Source organism: Camelus dromedarius, chromosome 33 (genome assembly GCF_036321535.1).
Source record: "Camelus dromedarius isolate mCamDro1 chromosome 33, mCamDro1.pat, whole genome shotgun sequence".
Taxonomy (NCBI): Eukaryota; Metazoa; Chordata; class Mammalia; order Artiodactyla; family Camelidae; genus Camelus; species Camelus dromedarius.
Window position 1 is genome coordinate 9725167 of NC_087468.1, and position 14348 is coordinate 9739514.

Here is a 14348-nt window from a genome sequence, read left to right on the forward strand (position 1 = left end):
GCTCACCTGGCAAGAGGGATTTAATTTTTAAGAGTGAAGACAAAGGGAGGAGGAGTGAGGCTCATGATGGGGAGGCATATACATTCATCTATGGGGAAGGGGCAGGGCTTTGTCAAGGCAGTGGGTGTCACCCCCTTTTTATCCTTTTTTGGTCCTTAATGTCTGGTCATGGCTGGTAGGTGTGTCACTTAATATGCTCATGTAGTAAAAGCAACGTGTCGTGAGACTCGGGGTCTGGAGAGGTCAGATTCATCGCCATCTTGGTCCCAGCTGGTTCCATCTGGGGTTTTTTGTTGTTTCTTTGTTTGTAGCTTCCTTTCTTCTCTCCAGACCCTTTAACTTAAAGATCTATGTTAACTCCTGTTAAAGGTGAGGGTTGTGGGGTTTTGAGCAAAGACCTGGAGCATCTCTGGCCACAGAAGGTCAATGTTTGACAAAGAAGAAGAAAACAGCATGTAAAGGCAACTAAAAAGCCATACAAAGCGGAAGAAACGTGAACATCGTGGAAATGAACTAGAGAAAGAAGAACTGGCTAGAGGAGGGGCTTCCTTTAAAGGAGACCCCAGGCCTCACCTGGCAGTGAAGACCTGTCAAGATGAATGGGAGGTTTCAGGCAGGAGGAATGGGGGAGGGACGCGAGCCAGAGACCCAGAGCTTGATGACGCACAGTAGAGAAATCCCGCAGCCATGTTCCTCGTTTCTTTGTTGGAAAAGTTAAATATTCCGGCGTGTTACCCCAGTCCTGCCGGTATTTTTATGGGGAAGAAGAGACAGAAACCAAGGTCTTTTCTTGCTGCAGTGATTTGTGACCCCAGAATTGAGTATTTGCTGGGATCCTGGTTTGTTTATTTGTTTGATCGATTGATTAAACCCATTTAAATGAGGACAGTAGTTTTGGGTTGTAATGTCATTGGCATGGTCTGTGTGATTTTTCTCAGCGCTTTGACCTCTTAGGATAAAAGGATCCTCTGACTATCTAATATTGCAGTAAGGAAAAAGACCCCATTAGAATCTGAAAGGAGTCAGTTCAGAATAAGTGTGTTCAATGAGTTAAACAGTACACGATTAATATCACTACTTACGTCTTATCTCCCACTCAGGGGGTCCTGGCTTATGCTGGGTATGTATGAATAGGTCAAGTTTATTGATGACATAAAGACCCACAATTTAAAAAACAAGTTTGTTCTAATGGTACCTAAAGTGTAAAGATTTTTTTTAAAAAAATGTATCAGAAGAAGTGTTCAAAGGCACTGTCTGACAAGTAGCATAGTGTAACTTGGGGTCATTTCACACACTCAGATCAGTCTCTGGATGAATTACCTTCAGCTCCCAGCAGAGCTGGTGCCGGCCAGGGTTACCACTTTAATAATGACATGTCTGGTGTTCATGTTTACCAGCTAGCTAATCAGAACCCCAGAGAATACTTGCCGTGTTTGCGTTGTTACAAGGTAGACATCATTTTACAACTAACTTCATTACAACTGGAATGTAATCAGACAGCATTACCTCTTCTCACTGCAAAGCTTTAAAATAATTACACAGAGAGATACATACAACTTTAGGTACCATTTATGCATACACACAACACATTTCCATAAGGCTGCATAAAAACACTCACCCATACATATCCAGACAATTATTTTGAGGTATCTTTGCCATCTTTACATTAAAAAGGGATTGTTTTGTGTAAATATTGTGTGAAATAAGATTTTACACTTGCTCTTTTACCATGCAATAAATTTACCATGCATTAAAGAAATCTGATTCACAAATTAGGCACCGGGGAATCCATGTTAAAATCACAGTAAATGTATATATTTATCTGCATGTATTGAGTGTATTCTGAATTGCTAACTTAAGAGAAATTATGATCTTTTACCTAGAGGCAGTAATTTGGAAATGCAAAAAAAAAAAAAAAAAAAAAAAAAAAGGAAGCAAAACAAAACAAGACTTGATTCCCTGTGAAGCCGAGTCTTGAAATTGTGCTTCAAGTTTGAGTCAAAGGAGAGACTGTCCTCCGAAGATCTCGTGCTTGCCCGGTAATGTTTCCCATCTCTCTCCTCATAGGCCACGCAGTGCAGATTATTTTATGCAAGAAGCTAAACGAATGAAGCATAAAGCAGATGCGATGGTAAGGCCTTTTCTCTCCAGATCCTTTCCTCCAAATTATGTCTGTACCGCAGCTTCATCACGGGGGCAGGATAGCTGGGGTAATTATAAAATCTATTATAAGGATGGCTGGGTCTGTTAAGTGGAGAAATGTTTATATAATCCAGTGCTCTTCGCCCAATAAATTACGACCTCAGCCAATGATGTCTGACTGGGAGGGAGCCCTCGGTAAACAGGTATTTCAATTTAGTCCTAAACTTTGAATAGTAACCAGAGGCAGTGGAGTCAGGGATGGTAGTCTTTTTTTCCTTAAAAAACAAAACAAAACCAAAAAAAAACCAAAAAAACAAAACACAGTTTGCATTTTTCTCCCTTGTTAGCCTGGCCAGCCCTTGGCTTGGTCCCAGGATCAAATCCCTTTTCAAAAAGATTTGTGTTCTTGTTGTGAATCTGCCAGAATGAGCACTTGCTCTGAAACTGGCAGCGCAGAAACTCTTATTCTGCCCCTAAGACCCCAAAGTTGCTGCGACTTGATGTTTTCAAAAAATAACTTTCCTGACTTGGATAATCTATTTTGGAAAGCTTGGAGCTTGCAGGCAAGAGATGGAAAACTTCTGTTTGTTTCTAAAAGAGATCACGTGGTTGTTCCATCTGACGATCTCGTCCAAAGGGATTCCTCCCTACCTGGTCTCTCGAGTCCTATTCCCCTCTGGTGTTCAGGACTGAAATCAGGGTGCTGTAGATGAAAAAAGCGTTTCAAAGGACCCTCAGAGTATTATTCCAGGGTTGAAGATGCTGGAACCATAACCGCATCCCTCCCCCCATGCGGCTGAGGTTGCCCATCAAGCATTTATTTGTACGAGGATCACCGCCTAAGTACACTGGTGTCCGGGGGAAATAACCACGGGGTGTCAGAAAACAGACATGGAAAACAGGAGACAGTCCCTGTCCTCACAATCCCACAGTCTGATGGGGAGTTCTGGTCCCCTGAAAAGGCTGGTGCAGGGTCACATGGCACTTCAAAGCAGAAGGAAACTTCCTGCCTGAATCATCCCGGGTTCACCGGGATTCCACACTCAGTCTCCTCGTGCCCAGCCTGGCCTTTCCTCACGACAGTCTGCGCCACCTCTCAGCACAGTTCACTCCTGCCAGCCTGCGGGCCTCTGCACCTGCAGATCCTCACGTTCACACCCGCACAGCTCCTCACAGACATGCTGTCCCTCTCAGGCACACTCGTGCCCTCAGCATCCTTCCCCAGCTCAGCCAAGTCACACTGTTCCTTCCCGCTGTCTGTCTCAGCCGCAGCCTCTGCAGCCCCCTCCCTCGCTGCCTCCTACCCTCTCTATCACATTGGACTCCTTGCTCTGCATTTTGTTAGTTAATCACAGACTGCCTTGCACCTTGAACTACCCCTGGTGAGGGCACAGTTTTTTCTCTCTAAATATATTGTCTATTCGTGGAAGTAGCTTTTGTGTGTCGAGTGCAAATCACACAGAATTGGCTACTTTAGAAAATGCTTGTTGGAAGAAATGACTTCCTCCATCTGAAAGCGTTGCCAAGAAGTATTGGTCCTCTAGCCTCTTAGGTTTATAAGCTGGTTGAAATTTTGATGTGCTCACGCAGGAGTTTTGCTCCACAGTTCTGTTTCCTAAGGTATCATGACAAATGAGAGGGTTTTTTTCTTTTAAGAAGCAAGACTTAGATTAGTGGTTAAGAGTATGTGTAATTCTGCGTTGATTGATGAATGAGTGTTTGAAAACGGAGCAGAGTACGCCGTCCAAGCTCAGAACGTGTCGTTAACCACCAGGAGTAACAGTGTGTGTAGCAACGAACCTGATGTGTGAGCTTAGATTTATGAGCACCCAAGAATACAAAGCTGATGCTTGGTTGTCCAAGCTGACGCGGGGAAAGGTTAACATAAATTTAGACGACCTAGAAAAATCACTTTTTATTAATTTTCAACGTTGTGTCCCTTGAGCTGAAATCGCGCCTGGAGATTTACCTGCTTTCCCGTCCTCTCCTCATTCTCACCCTTAAGTGAGTGCCTGAGTGTCAACAAAACAACTGAAAAATACACAAGGCAAGGGAGGCGTGGAGGAGATGTAAATGTCACAGTGTAAAAGGTGATCACCAAGGCCTGAAACCACCCCGGTGGGAGTTTACCAAAAAAGGGTGAGGACGCTTATGTGGAATCAGACCTGTCACCTCTGTGTCTTGAGCACAGCAGGGAGGGGCAAGGAGTGAGGCTGACAGACCATCAGGAGTTAGAATGAGAAGAAAAGAAATGAAAGCAGCCCTGAAGTTCTGCGCGATTCTGATTGGTGGTTGAGATCTGGATCTGGTATCCTTCTGCATAACTTTCACTCACTTCCTCTAAACCAGGAGGAATTTGTGACAGTAATTAGAGGAGGGAGTATCCTGTGTCTGTCTCCTCTCGGCCCCATTCACAGGGATTTGGAGCTTAAAAGTCAGGTTTCTCAAATACAGCGTGTAGATCATGGGGCAATGCTGTTTAGCAGACTGTTCTGAAGGAGGACCCTGTGTTAACTCTGTTGATCAGGTGGAAAAGTTTGGAAAGGCTCTGAACTACGCAGAAGCAGCCTTGTCGTTCATCGAGTGCGGAAATGCCATGGAGCAAGGCCCCATGGAATCCAAGTCTCCCTACACGATGTACTCAGAGACGGTGGAGCTCATCAGGTACGCGCTGCTGCCGCACGTTCTTGCTCAGGGGCTCCTGGGGGTGTGGGGGGAGGGAGAAATGGACCTAAGTACCGTGAGCCCAGAAAAGAATGTCAGCCTGTGCCATCCGCCACCGAGAACCCATGTTCATCCCGCAAGTAAGAAAGGACGGTTTTGCAAGGCATTTTTACCTAGCCCGCCTCCTTTGCTCTCCGTGTGAGCAAAGGGGGCAGCCCCTCTGAGCCCAGCGGCTGCAGGAAGGAAGTTGGGTCTGAGTCTGAGGTGACCTGCCTGTTCCTCCCAGCTGGGAGGTGGTAGATTTTGAACTCATTCCACCTCCATGCTTTTTGAAAAATCTTTTTGAAAAAAAAATCTTTTGAAAAATCTGATTCAGGTTGGTGTCATCTAAATCCTAACTCCATCAGCAAGTGATTCAGGAGTATTTAATGAAAGGGAAGAAGACTCATGGGGGATTTGGGGAAAGGAAATCCATCCTAGGATACACTCACTCTCTCAAAAGGTACTGGTGGTGTTCGGGTGCAAGGCTGGACATGAGGACCACCCCCCAGGGTGCAGTCATGTCACGTGAGCAGAGGCAGGATTCCAGACAGGGGCACATCGAGGGTCTGGATGGGAGACTCTTGTCCTCCACAATGTGCCATGAGAAGGCACATCCTTGACGTCCACTTAACAAACCATTAAGAAGATTTCATCCATTAACCCTACTGAGAACCTTCGTCATCTGTTTTATGTCTTTAGCCGATTCAGCTGCTTGGGATAACATCTGATACCCGTTATGTGATGTAATTCTTCCCAAAACTAATTCTTCCCAAAACTGATTTTCTAATTCTGGGCTTCTGTGCAACCTAAGAGTAGATATTTTTTTTAACCATGCCCCAGTATTCCAGATCAAAGATTTCTAATCATCCTGGGTTAAACCTTCTTGGTATGCGCTGGCCCAAATTTGCCCCTGGGTGTTTTGCACCACTCTCCTTCCGTGAACGGTGAAGGATGACAGGCTTGAAACTGACATCCCAGCAGCAAGAACACATCATCCTAGAAAAGCGCTTCTCAAGAATGTTTTGAAAATCAACACTGTCCAGCCATTTTTTTAATTAAAATATTTCTACTACACCAATGTACTGGTGATTCCTTCATACTGTTTTCTTACGTGGTACAATATTTTGGGCAGTAAAGAACTCACCATGGTTAAAAAAAAAACTTAAAATTACTTTAAGAGAGCCTAGATTGTCACATTTCTTCCTTAGAATAGAGCACTGACTCAGATGCCCACAGGCAGGCAAGGAAGAAAATGGGTAGGACTGGACAGGAACAAAATAGTAAGGTGTCCTGGAACATGAGTGCGTTGAACACAGGGATTGCTTTGTTTTTTGTCGGATCTGTTGATTCATGTGTTCAAAATTCCTGGAAGAGTTCCTGGAACATAGCACATACTCAGTGAATATTTGAGGAAGGAACAAATAAGCAAGTCACAGGGCTGTGGTGAACTGGAGTGTGCATGGCCTGCTTAAAGGCATTCAGATTTTAAAAAGCAAAGAAACAAACACATCCGAGGAACAGTGAAAGCCGGATGCCAGTCAAATACAGCTGGAGGTGCCGGTGTGCACACCTTCTCTGCACCAGAGATGAGACTGGTGTCAGTGACTTTGTCTGGGTGGAGAACACAATCCATTTGCTAGATGATTGAATAGAATCCCTTAAGCTACTCAGAAAATTAAGATACAAAGAGTGTGTCTGAGTTAGAAAATATCTTTAATCTACCACTTAATTCTGCATGTTGCCCACCAGGTTTGAAACTCCCCTCCCCACTGAGAGACACAGGGGAGCCAGGAGCACTGGTGAGGTGGATCTTGCGACAGGTGTCTAGCTTAGAATGTGCTGTTTGTCCCAGTGGGCAAGAGAATTCCTTTCTCCACCAAGGGACACCAAGTGACTGGGAGACACTGGCAAGTGGATCCCTGCTACCACAAATCAAAACTGCACCACAAAGGCTCTGAAAAGTAAATTGTAGTTGGAACCACAGCCCATGAAAGTAGGCTGGGACTTGCCTGCTAAACCTAAATGGAGTGACTTCCTTTTAAAAGAAAAGACTTAAGCAGGGCCCAGGGTCTCCTAACATGGCAGACAAAATGTCCAAGATACAGTAGAAACTCACGCATCACACCAAGAAGCAAGAAAATCACAACTGAAATGAGAAAAGGCAGTCGATTGACGCAGTGATCAGGATGAGTCATGTTGGAATTGTCTGACAAGGATGTTTAAGCAGCCGTGATAAAAATGCTTCAACAAACAATTACAGAGTCTCTTGAAACAAACAAAAAAAATTAAAATCTTGGCAAAGAAATGAAGTTTTTTTTAAAAAGTGAACCAAATGGAAATTATAGAACTGAAGAATATAACCCCCCCCAAAAAAGTGGATAGAGCCTCAAGCACAGTGACAGTGGAGCCAGTATGTCATCACTGTTGGAGTCCCAGAAGGAGAGAGTAGGACTGAACGGTATCTTGAAGGAGTAATGGCTGAAACTCACCAAATTTGGCAAAAGACATAAACCTACAAGAAGCTGAGAAAAAGCCCAAGTAGCATAAACCCAAAGCAGTGCATGCTGAGACACCTCAAAACTACATTTCTGAAAATGAAAAACGAAGAAAAAAAAATATTCTGAAAGCAGCCAGAGAGGATTGACCCATTATCCATAGGGGAACATCGATCCAAATAACAGCAGACTTCTTATCTGAAACTATGGAAGCCAGAAGGGAGTGGCATGACACTTTTCCAGTGCTGAAAGCAAAAATGGTCAAACTGAATTCCAAATTCAGTGAGACTGCATTTTTTTAGAAATGAACAGGAAGTAAAAATATTCTCAGACTAAGTAAAACTTAAAGTCTTTGTTTCTAACAGACCGACCTTGAAAGATTGGCTAAAGGAAGTTTCTCAGATGGAAAGGAATTGACAAAAGAAGAAATCCTGGAGCAACAGGAAGGAAAGAAGAAGAACTTAAGAGCAGAACTATGTCTACATGCCCTAAACTCTCCTCCTCTTGAGTTTTATAAATCATAGTCAGTGATTGAAACAAAAATTATACCACCATCTGATACACAAGACAGTGTCATTTAAAAGCAGGGACGTGGAAGGACAGCCTCCACGTTTCAGAGAAGTAGAAAATGTTGATAGCAGTCAATTGTGATAAGCCACATACATATATTGTGACACCCAGAGCAACCACTGTGAAACCGGTGCAAAGAGATACACTCAGAAACACTACACATCTGCACACTGTGGAGACAGTGTAATATCACCATCACTTCTTGAGCAGTTTGCGACAAGCCAGCCCCACTGTGCCAAGAGCTTTGCAAACACTATCGCAGTTAACCCTTACAGCAGTGCTGTGTGATCTTAAGTTTATACGTAAGGAAATGGAGGCTTAAAGATGTTCATTGGTCTAAACTCTCACAAGTAATAAGTGGCCAGCGTGGGATTTGCACCCAGGGCTCCCTGAGCATCCCACATTCTGCCTCAGCTCTCTCCCAAGAGAGCAGGTAACTTGGTATATTATTGGAGAAAGGAATGGCTGTCATCCCCTGGTTCACAGAAATAAGTGAAATTGAGTGAAGTTCATAAAATCCACTAGTTGCGTACCCAGGACAGTTACACTACTGTCAAAGTGAGAGTTCCATAACAATAAAAAAAAAAGGGGGGGGTGTAAATCCAAGCATTCATCTGAGTTCAGGAAATAAACATTTTTCTGGAGGTTGGCCTGGGAGGATTGAACTTGGCCTCTGTCTTGTCAGCCACTCAACCACAAATCACACTTTGTAAAAATGGAAGTGTCACTGCATCTGTGGATGCTGGTGGAACCGATACCACTCTTGGCGGTCCGTAGCATTTGAACTTGTGTTGTTAAAGGGCAGAAAGTAGCTAGACGGTCATAAAAGCTGTTTCGTTCTAGTCATCACAGTAATATAATGCTTAGGGGAAACGGGGCAGCCTCAGCTGGCTTTTAAGAAAGAATTATCAGCAAGCACGATGAAAAACAAAGTATTGGGCAGAGAGAACTTCCATCATAGAAGATGCCCTATTGTTAATAAGAAAGCTTTTTTTCTTGGTTTTCCTTTACTTTTTTTTTTTTTAAAGGTATGCTATGAGACTAAAAACCCACTCAGGCCCCAACGCCACACCAGAGGATAAACAGTTGGCTGCATTGTGGTGAGTGTATCCTGTCAGCTTAAAAGAGCCTCCCCAGCCTTGCACAGCTTCAATGGCAAACCCGGTGCCGAAATGCATAACGTTTCACTAGTGCCTCCTAATCAGTTGTGATGGTGGCCAGGGAGAGCCCGCACCCTGCTGTGCCACGTGTGAGGTGAATTCACAGCGCTTGGACATCAACAAGTCCATTGCACAAGGACACATTCTTCTGTGTGTGTGTGTGTGTGTGTGTGTGTGTGTGTCTGCGTCTGCGCCTGCACTTTAAAGTCAGGTAGGTCTGTGTTTAATCATGTGAGTGTGAGTGATGCCACAAGTAATCTCTTGTGTTTATTAACATTTTAGACACAATCAGAATGCTCCCTCTGTCTCTTCATCTGTTAGCATGACTGATCAAAATGGTGCGTTCAAGTTCTCAACACATTAAACTGAAGAGCAGTTCATTCCACTCTGATAATAAAAGCATTTTTAAAATGTTAATCAAGGGATAAGGGCATAGGCGTGGTAGAGCACATGAGGTCCTGGGTTCAACCCCCAGTCCCACCATTAAAAAAACAATCAATAAATAAACAAACAAACCTAATTACCTCCCCTTCCCCCCCAGAAAAGAAAACAACCACACACACACAAAAAAAACACTGGAGAAAATCAGTGAAACCAAAAGTTGGCTCTTTGAAAGGAACAACAAAAATTAAGAGAACAATATGAAAAGGAATATCATGTATATATGAAAAGGAACATATGTATGTATATGTATGATTGAAACATGCTATACACCAGAAATTGACAGAACATTGTCAAGTGACAATATTTCAATGAAAAAATTTTTTAAAGGAAACCAATAATAATTCCATTTTATAGTAGCTTCAAATATAGAATATTTAGAAGTAAATTTAACACAAGTACAGGCAAGACTTGTGTACTAAAAAGTACCCCCCAAAAAGGTAATCAACATGTAATAGGTTTTTTTCTATAATGGTGATGATGATCACGATTATGTGGTTATAATAATAATCGTCCCCATTACGTCTCCCCAAGACCCCTCAGCCCACTCCTCACATCACACCTCTCCACCTGCGGCAGGGAGCCAAAACGTCCTCCCCTCCGACGGCTCACCCTTCCCTCTAGATCCTGATCTGCAAGTTAGAGAATCGAGTCTCAAAATAATGATAATGATAACTACATACACAGGAGAGAGGGTCTCAGGTAGTGTTGTGTCATCCCGTCTTCTGCAGCGTGTTGTGCTAAGAAGAGACGGTTACATTGTGTTCGGTGTGTTTCTCACTGGTCAACACCGGAGCTGAGTCAGCAGCTCATGATGAGTGAGAAGCACCAGGGAAAAGAGGATGTGTCTCTGGAAATGCTTTCTGCATGCTCTTTACAAACTTTACATTTGTAATTCATATTAGGATTGATAAATTAACAGTGCTTAGTCAACATTACATAAGATAGGACACTAATATGTAAATAACAAATGTATGAACTGTAAAACAGAAGAATAGCTTTGTATTGTTTATAAAACACATTCATATCTATTACTTTATTTGAATTAATTATGTATAGTCCAGTCAAATAGTTTAAAAGTGAAGGGAATAAAAACAGGTGGAAGGACTGGCTATTCTTTGAGCAAAGCCACTGCAGCAGGTCCAGGGTGTGGGAGGGAAATCAGAGGAAGACAGCTTTGCCCTGAAAGTCATCTGGAAACCAGCTCCCTCATGCCTCTCATGGGGAGAGACTGCCCCCTCGTGGTGGAAAAGGAAATGGCCAGCCCCTCGGCCCCAACAAAGAAGCCGTAAAGCTGCTTTATTAATTCACATTTATATTCTTTATTTATTCACATTTATATATGTGAAGTGACATCTGTATGGAGTAACTCCATGAAATTTTGGAATAATATTGAATAAAAAGGAAAGTCAGATATGTATGTGTAGAAATAATTAATATGTATATAACCATGATACAAACATTAAGTGCGCTGGAACAAATTTTTTTTTTAAGTCTTGTTTGCACGGGACACACTAATACTTTCGGGGCCTCTTTCTCATTTTGTGCTGCAGTTACCGTTGCCTGGCCCTCCTGTACTGGCGGATGTTTCGACTCAAAAGGGATCACGCTGTAAAGTATTCCAAAGCACTTATCGACTATTTTAAGGTACGGTCTGGCTAACGGGCCAGGTGTGGTACCCAGTTGTCTCCCTGTCAAGAACATTTCTAAGGTAGACTCTGTTGCTTTGGGGGTCATACAGGAGCCCTCTGATGTCCACACTAACCCCACCTATGACATCCCCGTGGTGTTCAGGTCTCAGAGAATGGCCTCAAAAGCCCATCTCATTTACCCCCTTGCCTGTGTCCAAGTATTTTTATAGCCTCCAGAGAAAGAAAGTCTTGTTACCCATCCCAGGGTCCTAGGAAATCCATCTTTCTAGCTAACACAAATTCCTCATGTTCACTTAAAGCTTCTTCCCCTTAGAAGTAACAGCTTAGAATTCCCTCTTCGCTATCTCCAGTAGCTAATTTAATTTTTAATAAAGGTGTTATTTTAAATGATAAGAAATGGCTTGTTAGAACCCAGGGGCGGTAGGACAGTGGCAATGTGCACACATAAGGGTAGAGTCGGAAACCATGTTAACGTTTACCTGTCTCGGTGGGTGAGAGCATTTTCACTGGGAGAATGAGAAAAGGAAAAAAGAAAGAAAGAAAACCTTTGACGTACTGTGATGAAGTGGACCTGAAGTAATCATTCATCTGAGGTTTCTGGGCCTCTTCTCTGTACATTCGTCTGTAGAAATAAGAAATTACACCACCTCTGCTTCCACCAACCCTTTGTCAGATACACAACCATCATTTTAGATCCTTTAATCCCCAAGCTCCACTTCTTGGAGATGATCTCTGGTGACCTGGCTCTGCTTGGGGTCCTGTGGGCTGTGTCCGTCCAGCAAGCCGCCTCCTTCCTGGTCTTGCACGTAGAGTAAGCAGGTGCTAAGCCAAGGAGGTAGGAGGTAGCTATATCGGCCCATCAACCATTGTGTGTCATAATGACATAATGACGCTAAGCCTTCCCCTTTATGTTGGGCACCTAAGGTCAAGAGAAGTAGTTTTCAAAAATGTAGACTCTGAGAGCAAGTACTGAAGAGAGTTATCCCAGGCAAGAAAAATGCTTGACACCATTTACAACAGCCAAGACATGGAAACAACCCAAATGTCCATCGACAGATGACTGGGTAAAGAAGTTGTGGTATATTTATACAATGGAATACTACTCAGCCATAAAAAAGAATAAAATAATGCCATTTGCAGCAACATGGATGGACCTGGAGATCATCATTCTAAGTGAAGTAAGCCAGAAAGAGAAAGAAAAATACCATATAATATCACTTACATGTGGAATCTAAAAAAAAAAAAAAAACTTACTTACAAAATAGAAACAGACTCACAGACATAGAAAGCAAACTTATGGTTACCAGGGGGTAAAGGGGTTGGGAAAGGATAAACTGGGATTTCAAGATTTGCAGATACTAACTACTATATAAAATAGATTGAGTTTCTTCTGTATAACACAGGGAAGTATATTCAATATCTTGTAGTAACCTATAATGGAAACGAATATGAAAACAAATACACGTGTGTATATGTATGAGACATTATGCTGTACACCAGAAATTGACACAACATTGTAAACTGATAATACTTCAATTAAAAATAAATAAAAAATGAAAAATGAGAAACACTTGAATAAAGAAGGACTCTGAACTTGGGATTAACAGATAGACATTACTATATATAAAATAGATAAACAACAAGGACCTACTGTATAGCACAGGGAACTATATTCAATTTTTTATAATAACATATAATCTGAAGTATATATATATGTGTATAACTGAATCGCTTTGCTGCTGTATACCTGAAATTCACATTGTAAAATAACTACACTTCAATAAAAAATAAATCTAAATATATATAAATATATATATATCAAGTTACTCAGAATGAACAGATAATACAGCTTAAAAATCAGAGCTTCCCCTGCAGAAGTTAGTGGTAGTTATCCTTAATCGAAGGCTATTTAAATGCTACTTAAAGTACAGAGATTATGAAACCTTTAGGAGACAATGATAATTTGTCCATAAAAAAATGAGTTTTATCAGTACAGCTGGCTCTGAGAAAAAGGACTTTGTCCCACCCATGCTTTTTTTAAGTCCCAGGGCTTTAGTGACAGTGGAAGAGGCCTGAAGGCAATTTTGCAAAATTGCCACACATAAGGCCATTTCTTACCATTTTGATAACACCTCCGCTAAAAACTAAAATCGGTCACCACTTCATAAAGATCTTTGTAACCAGAAGAAACACTTTGTCTCTGGAGAACCAGGCTGGAGCTATTTTCTTGTCTCTGAAAGGGAGAATTCACATCAGCATTATAAAGACCATTTTTCCCTTAACGGCCTCATGACTGATGTCCAAGAAAGCAGAATTGGGCTCACAGAGAGGAAATCTATCTGTACACTTAGCAACTTTCCTTGCCAAAGGCAGAACGTCTTTTAAATGCCTGGTGCAAACAACTGGCTCTTGCTGCATACCGTCAATTGAAATATTCAAATAAATCAGAATTTTTGAATTCTCCATCTGTTAAAGAAATACATTTTAATCTGTCCTTTCAGAAATATTTGAGAGCAACTTCCTTTAAGAGAAATACTTTTAAGCTTCATAAGTTAAAACGATAACAATCGATGTCTCATGTATTTTCAGGCATTCAAAGCATACGGACAGGGGGAGGGTATAGCTCAGTGGTGGAGTGAGTGCCTAGCAAGCACGAGGTCCTGGGTTCGAGTTCCAGTAACTCCATTAAATAAATAAATACAACCTAATCCCCCCCAAAAAATAACTAGAAAATAAAAAGTACCATTTTTTTTTAAAGTATACCAACAGTTTCTGCAATTCTGCATTGGTTTTAATTTAAATATAAGTTGTTCTTAGTGTGTATACGAAGGGAAGGGAGGGTTCCTACTCTTTTTTCCTTTTTAGAAAAAATAAGCTGGTTTAAGGTTTTGTTGTTTGTTTGTTTTTTAATTAGGCTGATTTAGGATTCAGCAGACCCTCAGGATTATGATTGAATTCGGTGCATAAAATCCAAGGCTGTGGGGTGAGCTCTTCATTTTAGGCCATGCAGCTGCCCCCTGCTGTCTACCGGAGAGAGGGCCGAGAGCCCAGTAATTATAACTTCCCAGGGCCAGTTTCTATGAATCTGCATTGTGTCTACAATGTCTGTCATCCGTCTCTCAACTGTCACCTGGAAACATGTTACTGTCAGCTGTTGAAACTCAAGCAGAGGATACTCACCG

The 14348-nt window shown here is 42.1% G+C and overlaps 1 protein-coding gene across 5 annotated transcripts in view; it reads left to right on the top strand.

The window, feature by feature from the left end:
- Positions 1-14348, top strand: part of AFF3 (ALF transcription elongation factor 3) — a 493384-nt gene that overhangs the window by 445225 nt on the left and 33811 nt on the right. For all 5 annotated transcript variants that reach the window (XR_010378788.1, XR_010378787.1, XM_064481854.1 and 2 more), the window contains 4 exons: positions 2068-2131; positions 4670-4806; positions 8942-9013; positions 11068-11161. Coding sequence is in view for 3 of the 5 variants with exons in the window: in XM_064481854.1 (XP_064337924.1) it covers positions 2068-2131; positions 4670-4806; positions 8942-9013; positions 11068-11161 (367 nt within the window). In the remaining 2 variants the exon portion in view is untranslated. The remainder of the gene's footprint in view (positions 1-2067; positions 2132-4669; positions 4807-8941; positions 9014-11067; positions 11162-14348) is intronic.